This window comes from Bos mutus, chromosome 4 (genome assembly GCF_027580195.1).
Source record: "Bos mutus isolate GX-2022 chromosome 4, NWIPB_WYAK_1.1, whole genome shotgun sequence".
NCBI classification, from domain to species: Eukaryota; Metazoa; Chordata; class Mammalia; order Artiodactyla; family Bovidae; genus Bos; species Bos mutus.
This window is the reverse complement of record NC_091620.1, coordinates 49,914,110-49,940,958: the sequence shown is the minus strand read 5'-3', so window position 1 is coordinate 49,940,958 and position 26,849 is coordinate 49,914,110. Positions and strand designations below refer to the sequence as shown.

At 36.1% G+C, this 26,849-nt stretch overlaps 1 protein-coding gene across 1 annotated transcript in view; it reads left to right on the top strand.

Annotated features, from left to right (window-relative positions):
• The window catches only part of SKAP2 (src kinase associated phosphoprotein 2), a 171,174-nt gene that overhangs the window by 17,144 nt on the left and 127,181 nt on the right, over positions 1-26,849 (top strand). The window contains exon 4 of the mRNA XM_070369455.1: positions 407-514. Coding sequence (XP_070225556.1) covers positions 407-514 — 108 coding nt within the window. The remainder of the gene's footprint in view (positions 1-406; positions 515-26,849) is intronic.

Genomic DNA, 26,849 nt, shown 5'->3' with positions numbered 1-26,849 from the left:
TTTGTAGAGACCATAATAATTTTGTAACTTGTACCCTTTTGTAACAGAAAGAAGCAGTTGTATACTGACTTTCAAAATCTATTACTTTTATCTAAATTACAACAGATATACATTAAAATAGGATCTGTTTTTATGTAGTTCAAAAAGTTTTCTTTGTTCTTCCATGAAAGTGACTGAATTTAACAGTACCATTTACCTCTTTGACAAAGTAACACTCTTTAAAGATGGCTAAATTATAAAAGACTTTTCCCTGATTCTTTTCTGTTTTTTAAATAGTAATTTTAAATTTACTTTTTATTTTATATTGGGGTATAGTTGATTTACAATGTTATGTCAGTTTCAGGTATACAGCAGAGTGGTTCAGTTATAATGTGCATCCATTCTTTTATCTCTCATTGTTTCATAGGTGATGCAGAAGATGGAGAAGAATACGATGACCCTTTTGCTGGGCCTCCAGACACTATTTCATTAGCCTCAGAAAGATATGATAAAGATGATGAAGCTCCCTCTGATGGTATGTTACATTTTCCCATAGACTATACCTCTTGACACTCTTAACACAGAACAATGTAATATGTAAAGGTGGTGATCTTGTCAGAAAGCAGATAAACACAGAAGCTGCGGTTAACTTACCTTTACCAGGACCTTTTAAGGAACAGAAGAGCTCTCTCTAGTGGTTTTCCTAAGTATGTAGTTCCTTCTCCTAGAAAATTTTCTTTACTTGAATTTTGAGGAGAGTACTTGTATCATATCATCATATAAATATTATTAGTATACTTGTTGGTTAATTTAATATTATCAGATTCTTGCTTAATTTTATTGGGCTGCTTAATGGCTTGTTGTATTATTTATTTTATAAATAATGAAAAAGATTTTTGATCTCTTTTTTCCTGAAAACTTCATACAAAATGAGTTCATAAAATATTAAATTAATTATTCCTACATTGCCTTCTCTCATCGAGACAAGTTTTCATCGAATGCTTCTTTTATATACATTTTCATTTTTCTAATTATCATCTAAAAATATCCCATATTATACAGTAATATTACAGTATTTTGTATTAATTGAAATGGTAATACAAGTGATTCTTTATCTCTTAGTAATTTTTAAAAACTTCCAAAGTTATGAAACTTGTTTTTACCATAGCATGTACTTTGTTGTGCCGCCCAGTCGAGTGTATCTGAACTATAGAGACCTATGAGGGTGATATATAGTTACAAATTAAGAATGCATGTTGATAAATTACGCATGCATATTAATTTGTGGCACTCAAAGTTTCACATAGACTTAGAAATGAATAATGCCTTCTGCCACTATATGATGATCAAACTGTGCAGTTCCATCTCTAAATACAATTGCTGAATGAAAATATGCTTCCTGCAACAGAGCACTCCACATTTTATGTTATCCAGATTATTCCCTTTGGAAACATAAATTGCTTTTATGAGGTATAAAATTATGTCTATTGCAGAACAGGGATAAGTCAAGTACATGCATAAGTGATAAACATTCTAACCACTGATTCACAACAACACAATCTTTTTTTTATATTCAGAACTTTGTACAATGTGTAGCAACAATAATCATATCCATTTTGTGTCAAATTTTACATTTTGGCAAACATTTAATATCTGTTTTTAAAAGGAAAGAATTTCTTTCTCTTATAGGTTCTATTTTTTTTAAATGCATATTTCTCTTCAGTTACACTTAGTATATGAAACAGAGCATTACCCTTTCTAACGTATCTTCAAAAGCATTTCTATTAGAAAATGTTTTATCATTGATGAAATAATATTTTCAGGCAAAACAATGAATTATTGTTTGAGTTGAACTATTTTTCAGACACATTACAATGGTTTGTTTTGCTTGTCTGTAAAATGTAAGTATACAGAAATGAATTTGTTTGTATGTATACATATATGAAGAATATTTATCTTATGAAAATATATATATATACACACATACAAATATATTCATAGACTATATATGCTCAGGCTTTCTCAAAATAGCATAAATATTTTGATGTACAAGAGAGTATTATGTACCTTCTTGAAAAAATAACAACCTTAGAAATCCAACAATTAAATATCTGTGAGAGCCAGTGATTTGTTAGGAAAAGTGAATTGCTATTGTATAGTGCATTTACATGATTATTTTTTTAATGGGTAAATAATTTATCATATGTTTGTTTTCATAACCAGATATACAGGAAATATATTAATAGCACAAGAAGATTTACTGTTAAAGCATTGTCAATATTTGAATATTGTTTAATAAATTATGTTTATGTGTAACATTTAAATTTTAGCTTGTTAAATATTGCATTTTCATCAGTGTTTATATAAGCAATTCCTAGATTGAAATTTTAACTTCTAGTATTATTCATTTTTGGTATATAAACAGTGCTAGTTTTGATAATTTTATATTTTCTCCTAAGAATGTTATAAGTTAATTTTAAAACTACTACTTGAACTTTTAATTTCCACTCTAAAATATTATCTAATCATATTAGTTTTTTCTCCCTGCAACTTAGATTTTATATGTGTTCTCTTTCCTTTGCTGAATAAATTTTCCTTCATTGTGTGACCTTAGTCTAATGATATATTAATTATAAAATGATAATACATTTAACAATAAGTGTAACTAAATTAGCATGGGTCACCAAAAGGCCTTTTGTCAAATCAGATTGTTGTTTTGTCCTTTTGACTTTTACCTTATGGTAGGCACTAAACAAAGTATCTCAACTTTGATGGATTATAAACTCCAAACATGATATGTATTTTTCATAATGCTAATGTAATTTTCAAGGTACTGAAAAGGTCAAACCTGCACATCTCTGTGCATTCTAAGTCTGTCTTTTCCTTTAATATTTCTTTTTCTCTGTTCCTCTGGTTCAAAAGTTCAGTCAGTTCCCAAATGGCTACCTAATTTTCCAGTTATTCCCTCAAGCCATATGTGTTTTGGTTTCTTTATGGTTTATTAGGTACTGTAGGAAAGTAGCATAAGTTATATCTTCTAATGAAATTCAAGCACACTTCAGTGATGCTTCGACTTGATTGCTGGTAGCAATTAAATCACAGCCAAGGAGAATAATGCATATTCTCACAAGGTCCAGACGCCCTATAGAAATTGAAAGGGAATGAAAACAGAAAACAAAAACAAAGTCTTCAAACCCTGCCAGACACACTGTTTCCAGCCTGCCTTTTTTTTTTTTTATTGGCCAACTGCCTGATTGATAGCAAAATCATAACTTGCTGCATGCTAACAGGCAGAGTTCACTTGTAGGTTATTGTGAACTGATAAAGGGTTAGATGGAGTTTTGATTTTCGCATTGGACCTTGGTACACTAGATTAATGGAATTTCAATGAGCGACTAGAGTAGCCACAGCTTTGTCAGAGAAACAAATGGAGATTCTATAGTCATGTCTACTCATTAATACTAGTTGCCTGAAAGGTGTGCTGCTTCTCTATACAAAAGAGTTGATATAATTGATTTTCGAATGGTTCTTTGAAAAAAAGTACCTTATTGATGAGCAGAATTGTAACATAAATGGTGACAGATTTTCGTAAAGCTTGTAGCTTAAAAATATTGTACTTTGTAATTTTTCTTTTCTCTCTTTAGAAACACTTTTTATTTTTTGAGGGAAATACATTTCATAAATGATTTCATGGCTGCTGTTAGTTTCATTTTGATTTGGTAACATAAAAATTATGTTTATTAGAAATTTCATTTTATTGACTTTATGCTGTTATTTTTTCTGAAAAACTTAAATCATAATGATTTCTAGGCTTTTGTAGGTCACTGTTAGTTTAATGCTATCATATGGCTGGGTATATTGAAGTGTTAATAGAAATGATGCATGTCAGTAATCTTATAAAATTAGAGATAATGAAACTTAAGACCTTAGAATATCCCTTATCATACACGTTAAAGTGTTTGTTTAGGCAGTAAAATAGTAGATGCAGGGTAGCTTTTAGATACCATGTAATGACTTGGGTTTCTGTTTTTCTATTCTGAAACCATTTTTCATTCATTTCCATTATTTGTGAAAGAAAGCTTCTAACTGTGTAGCGTGGAAAGTCCCTAAGGTAGAGTGAAAGGATTCAGTGAGCTAGAAGACGTGTATTGGCTAGCCCATCGATGTTAGGTCGAAGAATCCCAGTGGACATTTGTTGCAAATCTGATTCAGTCCTAGACCATAATCACTTTGTGGATAGAATCTGGAACCTCTAGGGCGGGCATATAGAAAGAGACAAAATGAAGCTTAAGATAGAAAATAGTCATTCATTGTCCTGGTATTTTCTTAACTAAAAATTCCCGAGTAATAGAGGTTACTAAAAACTGTGGACATTATAAGAACATAGGTTTGTATGAAAAAATACTTGTTTAGGTATGCAACTGTTTCAAAAGTTTGGGATTAAGAAAAAAGGCTATGCTGTTTTGATCATCATTTATAATAGTAGAATATGTTTTCTCATTTTTTGGTATAGTTTTTCTTAAAGAAAAATTAGTATATGAAAATTTGAATTTATAAAGCATATAAATCATTTATTCCAAAGGATTGCTTTGATTATCTCTATGATGCCTATAAATAATGAACTCTCAAAATGCATCTACAGCCAGCTTAGATGTATACACTCCATGTGCACAATCTAGATTTAGTGTGTCAGTTTTTACACATTATACACCATCTTTTGAGGAAGATTTTTTTTTTTATCTAAAGTTTAGGTGTAGCACTAGTCAGGTCTTATAAAAGCCAAGCAATAGATGTGTTGTTTTTCTCTGTGTTCCAATAGAATGTAGGTAATGTTTAAAACCAGGAAAAGCAAGGTTCTTTCCTATGGCCAAGAAGCCTGTGGGCTCCTGCCCAACCAGGGATGGAATCCATACCCCCTTCAGTGGGAGTGCAGTTTTAACCACTGGACCACCAACGAAGTCCAACAAGTTTCTTTCAGTAACTGGCCATTTAGGGTAAATGTTTTCCAACTACAGTGTCATGTGGTTTTTGATAATAAAAATCATACTATGTAATTTAATCTAAATTCTGAGAATTTAGATTAATTTGCAACTTAGACATTTCTTTGTATACATAACTTCTTGTTGCACTTGTGCTTTTATTTTTTACTTTTTTTTTTTACACTTGTATTTATTTATCTGTTTCTGGCTGTGCTGAGTCTTCATTGCTGCTCTCTAGTTGTGGTACATGGGCTTCTCCTTGCATGCTGTTCTCTTGTTGTGGAGCATGGGCTCTCGGGCATGAAGGCTTCAGTAGTTGTGGCCAGTGGGCTTAGCTGCTCCTTGGCATGCGGGATCTTCCTGAATTAAACTCATGTCTCCTGTGCTGTCAGGTGGATTCTTTACCACTGAGCCACCAGAGAAGCCCTGGTGGTTCTTTCAATATACCATTTGCTAGCTTGTGTTATAGTAGTATAAGAACAATGATTATTTTAGTCCTCTGTAATATGTATAGTCTAGCTTCAAGTACTTTGGTAGAAGTGAGGGGTTATAGTTTGGGGAAATGATAAAAAGTAGAAAACATACTTTTACACTCAATGTTGTGTGTTTGGAGATATAAAGTATTGTTGTTCAGTCACTCAGTTGTGTCTGACTCTTTGTGACCCCATGGACTGTAGCATGCCAGGCTACCCTGTCCTTTACCGTCTCCTGGAGCTTGCTCAAATTCATGTCCATTGAGTCGGTAATGCCATACAACTATCTCATCCTCTGTCATCCCCTTCTCTTCTTGCCTTCAGTCTTTCCCAGTATCAGGGTCTTTTCCAATGAGTTGGCTCTTTGCATCAGGTGGGCAAAGTATTGGAGCTTCAGCTTCGGCATCAGTCCTTCCAATGAATATTCAGGACTGATTTCCTTTAGGATGGACTGGTTGGATCTCCTTGCTGTCCAAGGGACTCCCAAGAGTCTTCTCCAACACCACAGTTCAAAAGCATCAATGATTCAGCACTTAGTCTTCTTTATGGTCCAACTCTCACACCCATATATAGCTACTGGAAAAACCATAGCTTTGACTATGCTGGCAAAGTGATGTCTCTGATTTTTAATATGCTGTCTAGGTTTGTCATAGCTTTTCGGCCAAGGAGCAAGTGTCTTTTACTTTCATGGCTGCAGTCACCATCTGCAGTGATTCTGGAACCCAAGAAAATAAAGTCTGTCACTCTTTGCATTGTTTCCCCATCTTTTTGCCATGAAGTGAGAACCGGCTGCCATAATCTTTGTTTTTTCAATATTCAGTTTTAAGCCAGTCTTTTCACTCTCCTCTTTTACCTTCATCAAGAGGCTCTTTGGTTCCTCTTCACTTTCTGCTGTAAGGGTTGTGTGGTGTCATCTGCATATCTGAGGTTGTTGATATTTCTCCCGGCAATCTTGGTTCTGGCTTGCCCGGCATTTCACATGATGTACTCTGCATATAACTTAAATAAATAGGCTAATAACATACAGCCTTGATATACTCCTTTCCCAATTTTGAACCAGTCTGTTGTTCCATGTCTGGTTCTAACTGTTGCTTCTTGACCTGTCTACAGGTTTCACAGGAGGCAGGTAAGGTTGCCTGGTATTCCCAGCTCTTTAAGAATTTCCCCCAGTTTGTTGTGATCCACACAGTCAAAGGCTTTATCGTAGTCAATTAAACAGAAGTCAATGTTCTGAAATTCTCTTGCTTTTTCTGTGATCCAAAGTGAAAGAAAGTGAAAGTGAAGTTGCTCAGTTGCGTCTGACTCTTTGTGACCCCATGGACTGTAGCCTACCAGGCTCCTCTGTCCATGGGATTTTCCAGGCAAGAGTACTGGAGTGGGTTGCCATTTCCTTCTCCACGAGATCTTCCAGACCCAGAGATTGAACCCAAGTCTCCCGCATTGTAGGCAGACGCTTTACCATCTGAGCTACCAGAGAAGCCCACATTGCCAATCCCTTCTCCAGGAGACCTTCCTGACCCAGGGATTGAACCTGGGTCTCCTGCATTGTAGGCAGACGCTTTACTGTTTGAGCCACCAGGGAAGTTAAAAGGCGTTAGCAATTTGATCTCTGGTTCCTCTGCCTTTTTTTTTTTTTTTTTTTTTTTTTATTAAAAATTTTTTTTTTTTGTTTTCTTTTTTTAATTTTATTTTATTTTTAAACTTTACATAATTGTATTAGTTTTGCCAAATATCAAAATGAATCCGCCACAGGTATACATGTGTTCCCCATCCTGAACCCTCCTCCCTCCTCCCCTCCCCATACCATCCTCTGGGTCGTCCCAGTGCACTAGCCCCAAGCATCCAGTATCGTGTATCGAACCTGGACTGGCAACTTGTTTCTTACATGGTATTTTACATGTTCCTCTGCCTTTTCTAAATCCAGTTTGAACGTCTGGGAGTTCTCGGTTCACACACTGTTGAAGCCTAGCTTGGAGAATTTTGAGCATTACTTTGCTAGCACGTGAAATGAGTGCAATTGTATGGTAGTTCGAACATTCTTTGGCACTGCCCTTCTTTGGGATTGGAATGAAAACTGACCTTTTCCAGTCCTGTGGCCACTGCTGAGTTTTCCAAATTTGCTGGCATATTGATTGCAGCACTATAACAGCATCATCTTTTGGAATTTGAATATGTAAGGTATACACAGCTGTAAAATATTTTTATGATACAAAGACATATATGAATAAAATAAAAACACAGAACCATTGAGAATCATCTTTTTAATTTTTATGCCATTGAATGAGAAAATACGTCACTATAAAACAAAGTAGGCAAATAAGACTATAATGAAGTGGGCTATTTAAGAAATATTGCAAAAATAATAAAACTCAACATTATAAAAAATTATACATCTTTAATACAGTATATTAGTGGTTATGTACACAATTCATGAAGAAAGGAATAGGAGACCTTGGCGGGACAATGGGGAATTCAAAGATGAAGAAAATAAAGTTCTAGTTTCAAAAGACTTCTAATGTAGTTAGAAGAAGAAGATGGCCACCTAAAATAAGGCAATTAGCAATGTAAGTTCTAACAAGTAGTCAGTTCAGTCACTCAGTCATGTCTGACTCTTTGTGACCCCCCATGGACTACAGCACGCCAGGTTTCCCTGTCCATCACCAACTCCTGAAGCTTGCTCAAACTGAAGTCTATCGAGTTGGTGATGCCATCCAACCATCTCATCCTCTGTCATCCCCTTCTCCTCCTGCCTTCAAACTTTCCCAGCATCAGGGTCTTTCTTTTCTAATGAGTCAGTTCTTTGCATCAGGTGGCCAAAATACTGGAGTTTCAGCTTCAGCGTCAGTCCTTCCAAAGAATGTTCAGGACTGATTCCCTTTAGGATTGACTGGTTTTATCTCCTTGCAGTCCAAGGGACTCTCAAGAGTCTTCTCCAGCACCACAGTTCAAAAGCATCAATTCTTCAGTGCTCAGTTTTCTTTATAGTCCAACTCTCACATCCATACATGACTGTTAGAAAAACCATAGCTTTGGTTAGATGGGCCTTTGTTGGCAAAGTAATGTCTCTGCTTTTTAACATGCTACATTGGTCATCTCTTTCTTCCAAGGAGGACTTCCCTGGTGGCTCAGATGGTAAAACATCTGCCTACAATGCGGGAGACCCAGGTTCCATCCCTGGGTCAGGAAGATCCTCTGGAGAAGGAAATGGCAACCCACTCCAGAACTCTTGCCTGGAATATCCCATGGATGGAGAAGCATGGTAGGCTACAGACCATGCGGTTGCAAAGAGTCGGACATGACTGAGCCACTTCATTGGGTAGCCTTTCCTTTCTCTAGGGGATCTTGCCAACCCAGGGATCAAACCCAGGTCTCTCACATTGCAGGCAGATTCTTTACCAGCAAAGCCACAAGAGAAGCCCAAGAATACTGGAGTGGGTAGCCTATCCCTTCTCCAGGGGATCTTCCTGACCCAGGAATTGAACTGGGGGTCTCCTGTATTGCAGGCAGATTCTTTACCAACTGAGCTATCATTGAAGCCCCACTTCTTCACTTTCTTCCAAGGAGCAAGCATCTTTTAATTTCATGGCTGCAGTCACCATCTGCAGTGATTTTGGAACCCCTAAAAACAAAGTCTCTCACCATTTCCATTGTTTCTCCATCTATTTGCCATGAAGTGATGGGACCTGATGCCATGATCTTAGTTTTTCAAATGTTGAGCTTTAAGCCAACTTTTTCAATCTCCTCTTTCACTTTCATCAAGAGGCTCTTTAGTTCTTTTTTGCTTTCTGACATAAGGGTGGTGCCATCTGCGTATCTGAGGTTATTGATATTTCTCCCGGCAGTCTTGATTCCAGCTTGTGCTTTGTCCAGCCTGGCATTTCACATGATGTGCTCTGCATGTAAGTTAAATAAACAGGGTGACAATATACAGCCTTGGCATACTCTTTTCCCAATTTGGAACCAGTCCGTTCCATGTCCGGTTCTAACTGTTGCTTCTTGTCCTGCATACAGATTTCTCAGGAGGCAGGTAAGGTGGTCTGGTATTCCCATCTCTTTAAGAATCTTTAAGTTCTAACAAGGCAGATTCCAAAAGTGGTAACTAGTATGTGTTAAAATATCTATTTGATCTGGTCTATGCCAGGGCAAATAGTTGGTTTCATTGATTTTCTTCCCTTATTTGTTGATTGAATCGGTTATATGTTTTGGCATCATGTTGAATAAAACAAAACAAACTTTATGCCTTTATTTAGAGAGGTTGTGGAGTCAATTGTAAACTGAGGACTTTTTTTTTCTCTTTTAAGTGAGCTTTACATGGTTCCTAAAGTTTGCTAGAGAGAAAGTGGGAGAACATTCAGAGGATAAGTCCAAAAACCAGGTTTTCGTACTCACTGATAATAATTTTGTTGTCAAGATGAAGTCACTCAGCCTCTTTGGCTTTTTATTTTCTGAGTTGTGAAATGAAGAGTTTGGACTAGGTGATTATTTAGAAGTTCCCTGAATCTCCAAATGCTTGTGTCCACATTTCAGAATTGGTAAATGTAATGGTGGCACAGAGATGATTTCCTTGAGGAGGTAATAACCAGAAGTGATGTTGAATAGGAAGGAGTGGAGGGGGTCTTAGAGGTAAGCAAATGGTGGGCAGTAAAAGCCGAGTAACAAATTAAGGAGTTCACCTTTGATAGTCCTGAATTAAGAGAGGCCTGAAGCAATAGACTGATGTAATGAGTGCATATTTGAGGGAGATTGTCCTGGCAGTTAATTGTTGGATGGATTAAGGCAAAGAGACCATCTCATGGAGGTAGCAAGCTTAATGCTTTGCTATTGGATTGGCCAAAAAGTTCGTTTGGGTTTTTCTGTAAGCTGTTAACATTATTTTTAACCGTGACAGCGTCTCTGTGAGGTAGATATTATCACGGTTTGACTATGGAGCAAACTCAGGGATAGATTAAGTGAGGGTCACATAAGTGGCAGAACTGAAATTTGAATTCATGTCTGACTCGAATAACCAGGCTCTACTCTCAAAACCACTGTATTTAGTCTCTTTTCCTACTAAAATATTGTTGCTCTTGGTTCAGAGGGTGTTGATAAGAGCCAGGGTTAGCGTAATAGACATTGCATTGAAAAGAAAGGGTTTCTCTTAACCCCTCCCTACCCAAACAACGGACTGCAGACCAACTGCAACAGTGTCACCTGGGAGCTTGTGTGAAACGCTCAATCTCTGTCCCCACCAATACCTACTGAATCTGAATCAGCATTTAAACAACAGCTCCAGGTACCATGAAAGTTTGAGAAGCTCTTTTCTAATTGCATTGATTACATTGGCCTTTGTGTCTGGAAAGAAAGGTGAGCCATTGTACTTGGGCTGAACATGGAGATGAGTAGTAGGCATGACAGCAAACAATCTCTAGAAGTAGGTAAAAATGTTCGTTACTTCCTGCACTCTTCTGTAGTTCCTGAACTCACTGTACAGGGCCCCTTCCCAACACTACTGTCTGTGGGTAGTAGTCCAATTTCTGAGTCTGTTTCCCTGTCAAATCAAACTCTCGGTTAAGTACATTGGAAAGCTCTGATAAATTACCCCCAGGAATGTTTGCATGTTAATAGAGGAATAGCTTAACCCAGGGGAGGTCAGTTCCCACTCACAGATCTTTAGATATCAGCACTCGGCTGTGGTAAAGATATTTTTGGCTATTGCAGAATACTGTATCTTAAAAGATTTAGGCATATAACAGACTTATTTTCCTTGGGGTGTGCGTGTGTGTATATATATATGTGTGTATATATATATATATATTTGAATTTGGTCTGCAGTCTTTGTTTGGTGGAAGTTGCAATGTACAGCTTCCTCTTTTCAGTCGTGTCTCCTGTTTGCAACCTGTCCCAAAGTGTGAATTAATAATAGTTTCAACATTGAAAAGCAAAGGTTAAGACCATAGACTGACCCACTTGATTTTAGGGGAAGGCGTTCTAGCCTGGCACAGAATTCCAAAGAGAGCTCCCTTCCTCTGAGACAGATTCATTAGAGGTGACTATGCTGGTGATTGGGGTAGCATCTTTTGGAAGGAAAAGGAATTAAACCATCTTTGTGTGTTAGTCGTGGGCTTCCCTGATGGCTCAGATGGTAAAGAATCTGCCTGCAGTGCAGGAGACCTGGGTTTGATCTCTGGGTCAGGAAGATCCTTTAATTAATATTGATTGAGAAATAAATCTGGCTGGGAAAGATTGAAGACGGGAGGAGAAGGGGATGACAGAGGATGAGATGGTTGGATGGCATCACTGACTCAATGGACATGAGTTTGAGTAAACTCTGGGAGTGGTAATGGACAGGGAGGCCTGGAGTGCTACAGTCCATGGGGTTGCAAAGAGTCGGACACGACTGAGCAACTGAACTGAACTGAAGTCTGGCGCTGAACCGATTCCTTCGTGTTCATTATTTCCTTTAGTTGACTTAGAACTGCCTCATGTGGGAGACATTTTCTCTATTTTGCTGTTGTGGAAACTGAGACTCAAAAAGTTTTAGGTCTCTTAACTGTCATATCCAACTTAGAAATGGCAACTTCAGGTTGATCCCCTGGAGACGGGAATGGCAATCCACTCCAGTGTTCTTGCCTAGTGAATTGCATGTACAGAGCAGCCTGGCGGGCCACAGTCCATGGGGTCACAAGGAGTTGGACACAACTGAGCTACTAACACACACATGCCAGTTACCATAATAACTTTGGTCACACTACTTCTAGTTCTTGTCTGGTCAGCTTTGAATGTACTCCTTTCCCAATTTGGAACCAGTCTGTTGTTCCATGTCCAGTTCTAACTGTTGCTTCTTGACCTGCATGCAGATTTCTCAGGAGGCAGGTCAGGAGTTCTTGTATTCCCATCTCTTTAAGAGTTTTCCATAGTTTGTTGTGATCCATACAGTCAAAGGCTTTGGCATAGTCAATAAAGCAGAAGTACATGTTTTTCTGGAACTCTCTTGCTTTTTCAATGATCCAGTGGATGTTGGCCATTTGATCTCTGGTTCCTTTGGCCTTTCTCAATCCAGTTTGAACATCTGGAAGTTCTTGGTTCACGTACCATTGAAGCCTGGGTTGGAGAATTTTGAGCATTACTTTACTAGTGTGTGAGGAGTGCAGTTGGGCAGTAGTTTTAATATTTCTTTGGCCTTGCCTTTCTTTGGGATTGGAGTGAAAACTGACCTTTTCCAGTCCTATAGCCACTGCTGAGTTTTCCAAATTTGCTGGCATACTGAGTGCAGCACTTTCACAGCATCATCTTTTAGGATTTGAAATAGCTCAGCTGGAATCCCGTCACCTCCACTAGCATTGTTCATAGTGATGCTTCCTAAGGCCCACTTGACTTCACATTCCAGGATGTCTGGCTCTGAGTGAGTGTGAGTGATCATACTATCATGATTATCTGGGTCATGAAGATCTTTTTTGTACAGTTCTTCTATGTGTTCTTGCCACTTCTTCTTAATATCTTCAGCTTCTGTTAGGTCCATACCATTTCTGTCCTTTATTGAGCCCACCTTTGCATGAAATGTTCCCTTGGTAGCTCTAATTTTCTTGAAGAGATCTCTAGTCTTCCCCAGTCTGTTGTTTTCCTCTATTTCTTTGCACTGATCGCTGAAGAAGGCTTTCTTATCTCTCCTTGCTATTCTTTGGAACTCTGCATTCAGATGAGTATATCTTTCCTTTTCTTGTTCTCTGCATTTAGGGATATATCCTAGCCTACCTTTAATGTTATTGTTGCTTAGTGGATACTTTAAAAACTGTGCGAATGGCAAAAAGTAATTTTCTTCATGTGCCTTTTGCAGCTCAGTGAACTTCAAATTCTGTAGTCTTAAACATAACTTTTAAAAAAGAATTCTTGCTTTGTGTAGTTAGGTATCACTCCCCTCATTTAGCAATATCATCTATGCCTTTTAAAATGTAAATGTAATAAGTTTTATTGCCTTATACATATAAATGAATAATCACATGATGCTTCTTTCACATCAGTTTTATTTTAATGGAAGATTATTTCAGGGGACATATAGTCCAAGTAGATTATTTTGTTGATATTCTGACTTTTTTGGGCTAGATTTTGTCAGTATATAGTTACTGTGGTAGGATCTAAGGGTTACTGGGGTGATCATCTTAGAAAAATGATCACCCAGACTCCCCTGTCATCCATGCTGCCACATAACATTGTTTGGGGAAGAATGGATACATGTGTATGTATGGCCGAGTCCCTTTGCTCTTCCCCTGAAACTATCACAACATTGTTTGTCAATGGGGAACACATGTAAACCTGTGGCGGATTCATTTCGGTATATGGCAAAACCAATACAATATGGTAAAGTTAAAAAAAAAAAGTTTTAAAAGAAGAAACAGAGAAATGGTCACTATTTTTAGGTTTCAAAAAAGAAAGTTGATTTGTTTCTTCTCCTTTGTATGGATGTGTGTGTGTGTTTTGTGTTGTTTTTTTTTTTCCCAATGTGTCAGTCACCAAACTTAGTAGTCTTGCCAGATAAGGAAACTGAGACATAAGGAAGCAAGGTGAATTACTTAATATCTAAGCAGTGGTATTCAATGTGTAATCTGCAGACTGGTCTGAGTCTGTGATATGTTTCTTACTGGTCTGCAAAATATAAGTACAGAAATGGAGATTAAGCACTTGGGAATGTTTATAGCATTTTGATATTCCCACATTATCCAAATATGTGATCATTATTTTTTCTAGTAATTCATAGTATGTATAAGATACATATATATCTGCTGCTGCTAAGTCGCTTCAGTCGTGTCCGACTCTGTGTGACCCTATGGACAGCAGCCCACCAGGCTCCCTTGTCCACAGGATTCTCCAGGCAAGAATACTGGAGTGGGTTGCCATTTCCTTCTCCATATACGTATATACCTACATGTATGTAGATTTTTTTTAACCTAAGTATTAATTTGTGGTGGTGTAACATTTGGGATGCGGGGGAGACTGATGATTTATCACGGTTAGAAGCATTGAACTAGAGTTAGAGAATTACAGCCATCTCAGTCTCTTTATTTCCTATCCTTCTGATTTTTAGTTACTTTTTTGAAAGCTTTATATCTTATATCTTTCTCTGTATCTTCATCCATCATCACAGTCATGTTTTAGTTTATGTATCAGGTCTATTTTCACTATGGGGAAATTTTAGGGATTGTAATTTTACTTTTCTTGATCCACTTTTAAGCTCCAGTGTCATAATTAAATATTTAATTATATTTTCATATGAGAGTTCTGAGAGCAGTCTTCAAGTTTGGCTGTCATGAAGCAAAGATGCTGCCTCAAAGCTTTTCATTTGGACTATCTAGAGAAAATGTTAATGTAAATTGGATGCCGTCTAGTTCTTTTCCATGCCTAAAAAGCAGAAAAAGATAGTGTAATATTTAAAGACTCTCAGAAAAGTGCTCTTGTGTCATTTTATTTAAATGTCCCCAAAAGCTCCTCTTACTTTCTAATACCACCTGTAAGCCATGCTGTTTTGAACATACCCATCACTTGTTTTTTAACATCAAAGGAAGTTAATAAAAAAAATATATAATATCAAAAAATAGTAAAATGTCTTACCATAGGGAAAAAGAAATACACATGTATTTCTTTCATTGAATAGAGCTTGTTATGATATTGGTATCCTGACCTTTGTCATGGGATAAATGTATGCTATAAACTTCTAATATGCTTACAGTAGGACTTCTTTGTAAAATAAAATGTGTCTTTTAAGAAATGAAGAATTGATTTTTTAAAATACAGGTAGTGAAAGAAGGTAACAATGTTATATATTTTAGGTAGAGTGCTACATGGAACAAAAGTTTAATTCAACAGATTTTACCGTTTATTTTGTTAGATTGGAGGATTATTAAGACATGTTCACTGCTTTTCAAATTAGCAGAGGAAAGAGATGTAAATACAATTTTGATTCAAGGAAGATTGGTATAATCACTACTGCAGGACATATACAGGGAGAAAGAGGATGATAAATATGGTTGGAATGAAGACAATCTTGATAGTGGAGGTGGCATCTGAGCCAGGTCTGGGAGAATATGAAGGCTTCTGATATGTGCAACATGGAGGGAATAGCGTTTCAGATTTGTGAAACAACCTGGTAAAGGGATGTATTAGCTAGGACTCTTCCAGTGCATGGTATAGAAAAGAAACCCAGTTGAGGCCAGTTTAAGCAAAAAGCAGAAAGGGGAATTGATTGGTTTGCCTATTGAAGGAGGACAGAGTTGGAGTCTTGCTTTGTACTCACCTGGACTCAGGTGAGTGTTCAAATTGCAAGAGTATCCTGCTTTCCTTCCTTTGGCTTCCTTTTAGATGGCTCCCAGCCACTAGCAGCTACTTAGACATTTTCTCCCAGCTTAGCAACCCCAGGGGAGAGATCTCGCTATAGTTGTAGCACAAGTCCTTGGCTTAGGTCATGTGCTTTCTCTAAATAATCACTTTGGTCTGGTCAAGGAAAGTGGCTGTGGGTAAAGGAATGCTAAGTCGCTTCAGTCGTGTCCGACTCTGTGTGACCCCATAGACGGCAGCCCACCAGGCTCCACCGTCCCTGGGATTCTCCAGGCAAGAATACTGGAGTGGGTTGCCATTTCCTTCTCCAGTGCATGAAAGAGAAAAGTGAAAGTGAAGTCGCTCAGTCGTGTCCGACTCTTAGCGACCGCATGAACTGCAGCCCACCAGGCTCCTCTGTCCATGGATTTTCCAGGCAAGAGTACTGGAGTGGGGTGCCATTGCCCTCCCGGGGTAAAGGAATGAAGGAGTGCTATTCCAGTAGGCCTGATCAGGGATTGGTGATCTATGGCTCATATGCCAAAACTGGCCAACTACTATTTTTATAAATAATTTTTTGTTGAAATGCGGTGACACCCATTTGTTTACTCATTGTCTATGGCCATTCTTTGCTTCAGTAGCAGCAGTAAGCAGTTAAAACAGAGACTGTATATCTCACAAAGCCCAGAATATTTACAGAAAAGGTTTGCCATCCCTGTGGAGTTGTGTACTTATGTAGAAGATCAGTACACCTACACATGAAAGTAGGCTGAGGGTTTCATGACTCGAGTTTACTCGAGTTTCCCTCCGAAAATAATTCTAGTTCTGTCCTAATACAAAGACAATTGGGTAGTTGAGGACCAACTTACTGCTTCTTTGAGCCACCAGTTGTCATATTTAACAAAGGTATTAATGTATAAAGAAAGTAGATAATTGTTGTTGTTGTTGTTTAGTTGTTCAATTGTATCCAACTATTTGCAGCCCCACAGACTGTAGCCCACACAGCTCCTCTGTCCATGGAATTCTCCAGGCAAGAATACTGGAGTGGGTAGCCATTTTCCCTTCTCCAGGGGATCTTCCCCATCCAGGGATCAAACCCAGGTCTCCTCCGTTGCAAGCAGATGCTGTATCTCGTACTTTGAAAGTGAAAGTGTCATTCAGTCGTGTCTGACTCTTCGTGACCCCATGGACTGTAGCCCGCCAGGTTCCTCTGTCTATGGAATTCTTCAGGCAAGCATATTGGATTGAGTAGCCATTCCCTTCTCCAGGGGATCTTCCTGACCCAGGGATAGAACCAGTGTCCCCTACTTGGCACGTGGATTCTTTACCACTGACCCACCAGGGAAGCTGTAAATAATGTATCAGAAGACAAATAAAAATTTGGCTTGTTGAGAGGGGCGGGGCGGAAAGTGGAGAAGAGAGACAGGAGTGTATACCCTTCTGGGGAGTACATGCCTGGGAAAGACCTGACTAGAGGCTTGTTGGTCACTTTGATGATAGAGGCAAGGGACAAGGGAGAGAAAGTACTCAGAGGCAGTATGGGGAAGAACCAACAGTGGATTTCATTGTTAGACCTGAGATGAATCCTGACATTTACATTCTTTTCTCAAGGCCATATAATAATGCCGTCTATAAAGATGAAGTCTGTTAAACTTGAAGGAGTATTGAGAAATTTATTCAAAGAAATGTTAAGAGAGAGTTTGAGATATGGGATAGAGATATGGAGACTCATTGATTTATTTGCCTAAACATGTTGAATGTCACGAGAAAGATAAGACTTGCCTGAGATTGTAGAAAGGGATAGATTAGGAGGCTCAGAATAGTCATCTGCCCCAAGTTTCCTCCCCGGTAAACCAGAAAAATTGTTGCTTTTTGCTTCTAAACATACGATCTTAATTTACAGAATGTTAGAAGTCATTAATTACTTTCATTCCTTCATGTGATTATATAGATATGAGGATACATTTTTCTTGAGTTTTCTTTGCCATTCATTTGAATCCTGATATGTTCTTAGGCTTTTCTTTTCTCTTTATTATTATTAGTTTTTTTGGTTTATCTTCTAGTTTAGTAACATAATCATCATAATTTACATTTTTCTGTTGTCCTTCAGGTAGCCAAACCTAAACCACACAAAGAGGAGAAGTTGAATCTTTTCTCTTTATTTTTATTGTCTAATTATATTCCTCCTTGTAATTAAGGAACCATATTTATTAACTATGTTTTGCCTTGGCAGCCTAAACAGTGTTAAGCATTATTCAAGGTAGATGAGATATCTTTCTTGTATTAGAAAACAAAATTTTGAAGGGGTTTAAAGAGGATAAAATTTGTACTTCATCGTATCAAGGATCAAAATTGTAGTGAAGTGCACTGACTATAGTATCACATGTATTTGGGATCAATCCTAGTTTGACATTTTGACTTTAGAAAAATTATTTTTGCTCTAAGCCTTGGTTTCTTGGTTTATAAAAATAGGGACAGTTGTAGTATCTCATCAGATTGTTGTAAGGATAAGTACCTGGAACATAGGACTTTCCCACTGTTGTTGTTGTTCAGTTCCTCAGTCATGTCCAACTCTTGCTACCCCATTGCTTGCAGCACCAGGCTTCCCTGTCCTTCACTATCTCCTAGAGTTTGCTCACACTCATGTCCATTGAGTCAAAGATGACGTCCATCCATCTCATCCTCTGTTGCCCCATTATCCTCTTGCCCTCAGTCTTTCCAGCTTCAGGGTCTTTTCCAATGAATCAGCTCTTCGCATCAGGTGGCCAAAGTATTGGAGCTTCAGATTCCCATTGTTAGCTCATGGCTACTGTAATGTCACAAGATGACCAAGTGATTAGATGAATAACTTTGTTTTAGTATATATTTTCTCTGGGAATTTTCTTTTCCATTATAGTTTATTATAAGATACTGATATAGTTCCCTGTGCTATACAGTAAGACCTTGTTGTTTTATTTTACACCTAATAGTAGTTTGTATCTGAAAATCCCATAGTCCTAATTTAACCCTCCTTTCCTTTCCCCTTGGGTTATCATAAGTTTTTCTTTGTCTTTGAGTCTGTTTTGTAAATGAGTTCATTTTTATTATTTTTTAGATTACACATATAAATGATCTCAGATGATATTTGTCTTTCTCTCTGACTTACTTCATAGTATGATAATCTTGATAATCTCTAGGTTCCTTTATATTGCTTCAGATGGCATTATTTCATTTTTTTATGGCCGAGTAATATTGGACTGCAAGGAGATCCAACCAGTCCATTCTGAAGGAGATCAGCCCTAAGTGTTCTTTGGAAGGAATGATGGTAAAGCTGAAACTCCAGTACTTTGGCCACCTCATGCGAAGAGTTGACTTATTGGAAAAGACTCTGATGCTGGGAGGGATTGGGGGCAGGAGGAGAAGGGGACGACAGAGGATGAGATGGCTGGATGGCATCACCAACTCGATGGACGTGAGTTTGAGTGAACTTCGGGAGTTGGTGATGGACAGGGAGGCCTGGTGTGCTGCGATTCATGGGGTTGCAAAGAGTCAGATACAACTGATTGACTGAACTGAACTGAATATTATATATGTATACATATGTATACACACACACACACACACACACCACATCTTTATCCATTCATCAGTTGATGGACTGTTAGTTTGCTTCCATGTCTTGGCTATTGTATTAAATAGTGCTGCTATGAACATTGAGATGCATGTTTCTTTTCTAATTTCTCTGGAAGTTTTCTTAATTGAGGTGTAACTGGCACACAACATCATAGTAGTTTCAGGAGTTCAACTTAATGACTTGATATTTGTATATATTGTGAAATTCTCTGGAATTTTAACTCATGTTTGAATTAAAATTTGATAGTTTAATTATGTTAGATGATATTTCATTAATCATGTTGTATTGTTCAATAGCTAAAAAATGAGTAGATAACTCTAAGGTTGTCTTAATAATTTAGTATTCAACTTTTAAAAATAAATGTGGCAGGCACTTTAATGTCACTTGTTACAACCTATGTTAAATTTCAGTGATCCATTTCTTTTTCATTTGAGTGAAATTGCATTTAGCTTCCTATTTTCAGACAATAGGAAAGTAATGAAACAGTAGCATATGAATTTGATCAAAATAAACCTTGGCCTTGAGAACCATTAACTGGATTATTTTGTCAGATAAATAAGGACTGCCAGTGCAGTCAAACTGTGCATTCTTTTGACATTCCAAATGGCTCCTTCTTTGGCTTGATATTTGCATACTTGATGACCAAAAAACATAGATACATGGTTACTACAAAGTAAAACTAAGACCAAATTTTATAATTAAAATTACATTTTAAATGTACTAGGAGGTGACTTTTAAGAATACCTGTTACTGGATCCTATTTTGTAGGTGGATAAATAATATTTTTGTGACAGTTGTTCTCTATTTTTAAAATTAGCTTATTAGATATTTAAAAAAATAAACCTGTATTATATAGCTACATTTCATAATTAAATGCAATTAAAGTTGAACTATTGTTTTCTTGAACTGTATCAACTGGAATTGGTACTGGTATTTGTAAAATTATCCTTTGGGTGATAAAAAATACATGAAATAAAAGTTAGTGTTGCTATTACATATAAAATATTTGGATTTTATTTACTAGTAACTTCTTTAGTTTAAAAAATTTTCACAATAAATTTCTTGCTCTTGCTATTCATTGAGCTTTTATATGATGTCTCTCATCATGAACGATTTTTTCTGTTCACATTTTTTTACTAAGTTTGAAATGCATTTTATTGTATTTTTATGTATCTTTAAAGGTATAAGAACCCATTGACCTGTGTAAGTGCAGACACTTCTGTGAACTAGCTGTATTCCTCTGAGGCTATATAAACATTGCTAGTCTGTTATTTAATACAGAAATATGAAGATTGAACAGCTGTTTATTTCAAAATTATATCAATGGAATGTATCCTCAGAAGTTGAAATGGTGATGTCCATTTTAAGTTTTATAACAATATTTCAAACAAGCTGTTGGAAGTATATATACACAAGTTTAGTTAGATAGGAAACGTCAATTAGGTATAGTTTAGGTAGGTCATGTCCTTTGAGATTAATTTTTCTATCACTGTGGCTGTCAGTGCCCACAACAGGGATTCACATAGTGCATTGGGCAACTCATGTTAGCAATTCATTCCTTGTCCTGCAGTATGCTGGAAAATGTATTAGAAAAGGTTTCCGTGAACAGTGATCAAATTAGTGTGTACTGGTTGGTGATTTGACTAATTCTTTTCTAGAAGCTGTGTAAATTCAGTCCTTGCTTCTATACTTACAAACTAACTAAAAAGCATTTTAGCTTTATCAAATTTATTTATTAATGAAATCTAATTGATCTGTCATAGATTGGGTTTTGAGACTAAATCCAAAGGCCATCTATCTGTGCCATTGCTAACATATATTAAATGAATCAACACATATTTATATTATAAAATTGTGTATTCTTAGGATTTAAAAATAACAATACTCAATTTTTTATTTTTACTGTATTAATATTCTTAGTTTTCTTGTCTATTTTTTTTTACTTACTCAGGCTGGAGTAATACAAAGCATATGTGTATATTAGGTGATGAAAGGCCAAGGAAAGATAGTAATAAAAAAGCAAAAAAGCTCCCTCAGCATAAGCTTTGCCAGACATTACTGAGTATATAACTGTCTTACATTTTGAAAGTATGACTTAACTGAGTAATTACATAAATTGACAATGTACATTATCTTTTCCCTGTCATGATTTGACTTTGAACGTGTCTTGAGATGTTACTGTTTCTTTAGCATTCTTTAGATATCACAAAGTGGGAAGTACTTTTTTTGGGTGTGTATGAAAAATAAATAATTTACAAAACACATAGGTCAATTATTTAGTCGTGAAACAATCATATGTCACCATTATCCATAATTCTATTTTTGGAAAACATACAGAATTTTAACAAATGTCATCAATTGAATGTAACACAAAATAAAAATATAGAAAAAATAGCCTTATTTTTCACAACAAAGCTATAACTAAAATACTTTAGTGTTTGTTGTCTGTGGATAAGGTTATTGGTGTACTTTTCTAGGGTCTATGATGAAAATCTGAGATTATGTTTTACTTTTTACTATGAATTAGTTTATCATTCCCAACTAAGGTTGAGACTCTCTAAACTTTTGAACAGTTCACTGGTTTGGTATTTAGAATCTGTTGTTGGGGTGTGATAGGAAGGATGTGGTGAGTTAGTGGTAATTGATTTATCCCCATCATACTGAACCTCCCGCTCTTCTTCCACTTTGTCCTCCCTTGGGCAATAATCACAGGGTCGAGCTGCCAATCTGTAGACTTAATTTTTTCCAGCAGTGCCATCTGGCTCCTTGGCACCAGAAGTTATATTGGTTCTTTGTGGTTGCTGCTGAATTTGTCATATTGCTAGACAGCTGATAGGGTGTCTCATGCTATTTGATCCTAATTTTCTTTTAACTAATTATTGATTTTTATTTAGAGAATCTTCTTTAGCCATTTCTTAGAGCATGGAAAAATTTTATTGAGAAGAGAATGCACCTAAGCAAATATTATGTGTAAGCCTTGAGCCTCTCCTGTCTGTATTGTATTCTATCTAGTTCTTTGGTGGCCCTCCCTTTCAAGAGAGATTAATTTAAACTTAATTGTGGAGGTTTTCTGTTTCATTCAAAGCCTTGTATCTCTGGTTAAAAATTACTGTAATGTGTATTGAAAATCCTGTTATAATTGCCATCATTTCCTAATAATGAATATTTAGAAATCCCTATCAGTGGCATAAATAAACTTTTAACATCCAGCGATGCTTTATCCTCTTTTTAAAAAATGGCCATTTATGTACATTTTGTATATTTTGGTAGATGAGGTAGTTTTATTCTCATCTCTAATAACATCCATAAATGATTTTTTAAAAATAATATTGAAAGCACATTTGAGTTTCAATAATTAAAAAAAAATTGCCTAAGCACACATTTCCATACACAGAAACATTTTTTTTCATATTACATAGTAAACTAAACATTTTTGATGAAGGCAAAGAATTATCAGACCTATTTGTTTCTGATGTAAAGATCATAAACAAAAATTATTGCTGAAACTCTTAAAGAATCTGCATATAAAGCAGTTCATTTTGACAAGTATTTACTGTATTGTATTAGATTGCATTCATTTTTAATGGCACAAGATACGTTTTAGAGAGTTTTTAGAGGTGTCCATTCATATAAAAATGTTTCTACTGAGTTTAAACTTGTAATTAGATATTATGTAATCTATGTTGGTTATAATAATTACAGAATACTCATATGTTAGAAGTATTTACTTCACATTCTTACTATTGATGGTATGTGGGTGTTTATAAAGTTCTTAAATAGTGATTCAGCAGGGATTATTATAATACCAACATAGGTGGAAGTCTACTAACTGAAAATTGGACTTTGCAGAACATTTTCATTTTATGTTAGAGAAAATATACAGCTAAATTGCTGTAATTTGGTCATGTAATATTAAATCCAGTTGTTTATAATTGTTTTAGTTTAAAGTATATAGAGAAAAAGAGCAATAAATGTCACTCTGTAAAAAGAGCTTAATCAGATGTCAGTGAAATGATTCATGTGCTAACTGGGATAGTTAACATGCATCTTATTCTACCATCTAGCAGGAGGAGGTGGGCTATAGAAAAATGAATTCTTCACTAAATTATTTACAACAATTATATCAAATTTTAATAACTTCAGCTAAGAAGACATATATATGATTCAGGTTCTCACAATCACCTACATTAGAGATTAATTGTCTTTCTTCAAACAAAAATGTACTCTTATAAATGTTTTTAATTGTTAAATCATGATCAATTTTATCTTTATATATTTGATCAGTTTTTAGCTATAATGTAATGTGAAGCTAAAATATTGCAGCTAATCTGTTGTCACAAATGCCAGCTCATTAGAATTTGCCCCTAATATCAAAAAATGCCCTGAATTGTTTGTTGGCTTTATCTTAACTCAAATATGTAAAGGGGACAGTAAAGCATTTTTCTTTGGAATCACAGGGAGTTCAGTGACCTTTCTGTGGCAAATTATGTAGAAAGAAAATATTTATATTCATTTAAAATAACCTCCGTGAAGAAATAGTCTCATTACCCTGTTTGATCAATTTCTTGTAGCCTGAGCTGTAGCATGCTGCTATTGCCATTGGTTGATGGAATACACTGAGTAGTGGCTAATGGTGATGGTGCTCATCAGGAAGGGTTCAGCCAGCGGTCAGCAACAAATAATTCAAGACTGTTTCTAAGTTTGTGGCTGGTGGAATTTGCTTCTTGCCCCAAGCCAGCGGCATTGCTGAGCTGGGCTATTTGATTAGAAGAGAGGCATATTTGCTTCTTAGCAACTGCACATTTGTGCAACCCATAGTCCTCTACTGCCTCCAAAGGTTTTCCTTTTGTGATGGTAGAATAATACTTTATTGTTGATTGACAGACAAAAGAGATTCTAATAGAAGGCAAGCTCATAGCCATTTTTGTTGTTGATGGCTTTAAAAATTTTCACCTGCATATAACAGTTTTTGAATAAGTATAGAATAGATTGTATGCTTAGTATAAATAAGCATGGAAAACCCCAATGTGTTAGAATTTTAATATGCATATTAGCATGGAGGTTTGCACAGCATGAGTACAATTGCATACTGTTACTTTTTTTTTGCCCAGCAGGTTCAATGATAGGAAATCAGTTCTGACCCTAATATATGTATTTACATATATCTGTACTCCGGGTGTTTATATCTTCCAAATACAATTAATGTTACAGAAAAATTGAACAAATAATGTTGAAAGATAAATTGTTAGTAGAGTTTTAAAGGCTTTGTAAAATTTAAAAACTAATGTTTATATAAGGTTAGAAGTCAAATTTAAAATTCTAATAAAATGTAAGTATAGAAATTGGAACGTATTTCTCATAGCAATGAATCTGCAGAACAAAATGTGTCTTTAAGAGTGAACAAAGGTATTTATGAACCAGCAGTTAAGAAACAAGTGAGACAAGATAAATTTGGGAAGGGCAGTCTGAGTTTTATGATCCTGGCAAACCAGGACCAGAAAATCCTTTTTTAAAAACATGATTTTTCTCATTCAAACTATATGGTTAGGACTTAAGTTTCAAGATTTTAAAGAGGATGATATAAAAGGTGATATGACCATAGATGATGTTAATTTTACTCTTGTATTATTTTTTTATAATTAAAAAATACCTATATACCTTAAATAATGCGAAAAACATTTGAGCCTATATATTTTGACATACACAATTTAAATCCATTATTTTATATAAATTGTTGACATAATTCTTGGTAAAATGATGGTACCTATGTAAGATTAATATAAGGTTAACATTTTAAGGTTAATATAAGATTATATTCTGTGATATGGTTAGAACATACTATTTTTTTCCAGCTTAAGGTTCTGTTTTTGTTTCCTAAGGTTCTTGACAGATATGAAAACCTCTGTAGTTTAAAATGAGCAACAAAAAAGTACATTGATGTGAAAATTTCCAGTTAACAGATCTTGATTTTGGGATTTAGGGAAAGTTAAAGCAAGTGCAGACATTAACACATATATTAAGTATATATGGGTAAATACTCTTTATTTCCCAATAAAAGGACCTTAGGGCATATCAGTATGCATAATATGACCATCACTGTATTTACTTACTAATAAATAGCCACTTTAGTGGCAAACTAGAGCCCCCAAAAGGGAAAAGGAGTGAGGCTGAAGAATTTGATATTGCAAAGCAGTAATATGCCCCATCGTATGAAGCAGCTGTCCCTTTGCTATTTCAGTTAACATCTTTGAAACGATTTCTTTAAAAACAAATTGGAGCTCTAGGAGGAAATGGAAAATACTTTTAAGAATGGGTTTAAATTGGTTAAAAAATTAACATGCCTGCAAGTAGAAATTGCCAAAGTTAGGACGTGAGTTTGGTATTATATAAATCAAGATTATAGCTTTTATGAACATTTTATTTATAAGGTAAATTATGGGACTTTGATGTAATAAGGAAAATGTTCTTTAAATTACTAAACTCTCTTGCAAATACTAGTTTCAAAAATGGGATTTTAAAACTCTCATCTACTACACTAAAATTACTTGTATGTATTAATGTATATCATTAGGTGGCATTTATTGCCAAGTGTCCTTTCCCCTATTAACAATTACTTATTTGAGGGTATATAGTAAAAGTTAGTTTTCTTAGTGGGACGTTATAACAATTGTTACCTGCAGATAGGGGCATCAGTTGTACTATTAACTAGGTTTGTCCCTCCATCTCCCATTGCAAATATAAGAAGTACAAAGTGATAGTTTTTTGGACTTCAGGTTTTACACATAGGTTCTTGTTGGTGAAGAAGATAAACAGGGACAAATAAAGGTTTCTGGCTCTTCTTCTAGCTTTGGAGGATATAGGAGTAGTAAAGGAGCAAGTTGGTAGAATTGAGGAAAATGGTGGAATTTTATCATCTGCTTAGCAGAAATTTTCATGCTCATGTGGCTTCCTTAGATCTTTAAGGTAAAATCTCTTAAGAAATATATCAATAAATTCCAGTGGCATGCGTGGTGTGGTGAATTATTATTTTATTATTGAAGAAACTATGGCCCAGAGAGATTAGGTGATTTGTCCAATACCACACAGCAAGTAGGGGCTTCTGTAGTGGCTCAGACAGTAAAGAATCTACCTGCAATGCAGGAGACATGAGTTCAGTCCCTGGTTTGGGAAGATCCCCTGGAGAAGGGAATGGTTGCCCACTCCAGTATTCTTGTCTAGAGAATCCCGTTGGCTACAGTCCACGGGGTCACAAAGAGTTGGACACGACTAAGTGACTAAGCACCACACGCAAGTAATGGTGAAGCTAGGGAGGAAATTTAGGTCTTTTTTCCTCCAAAGCATATGATTTTTCTCTTGTGGGGTACTAATACCTACAGGCTAGTAGTATTTAGGAACATGTACTTTGGATGCTGACAGACAAGGAATGAAATCTCTGATACTAGCTTTGTGACTGGACCAAACCAGTTGGGTTTTTTAAAGTTCATTCCTTGGAAGAAAAGTTAGAACCAACCTGCTGCTGCT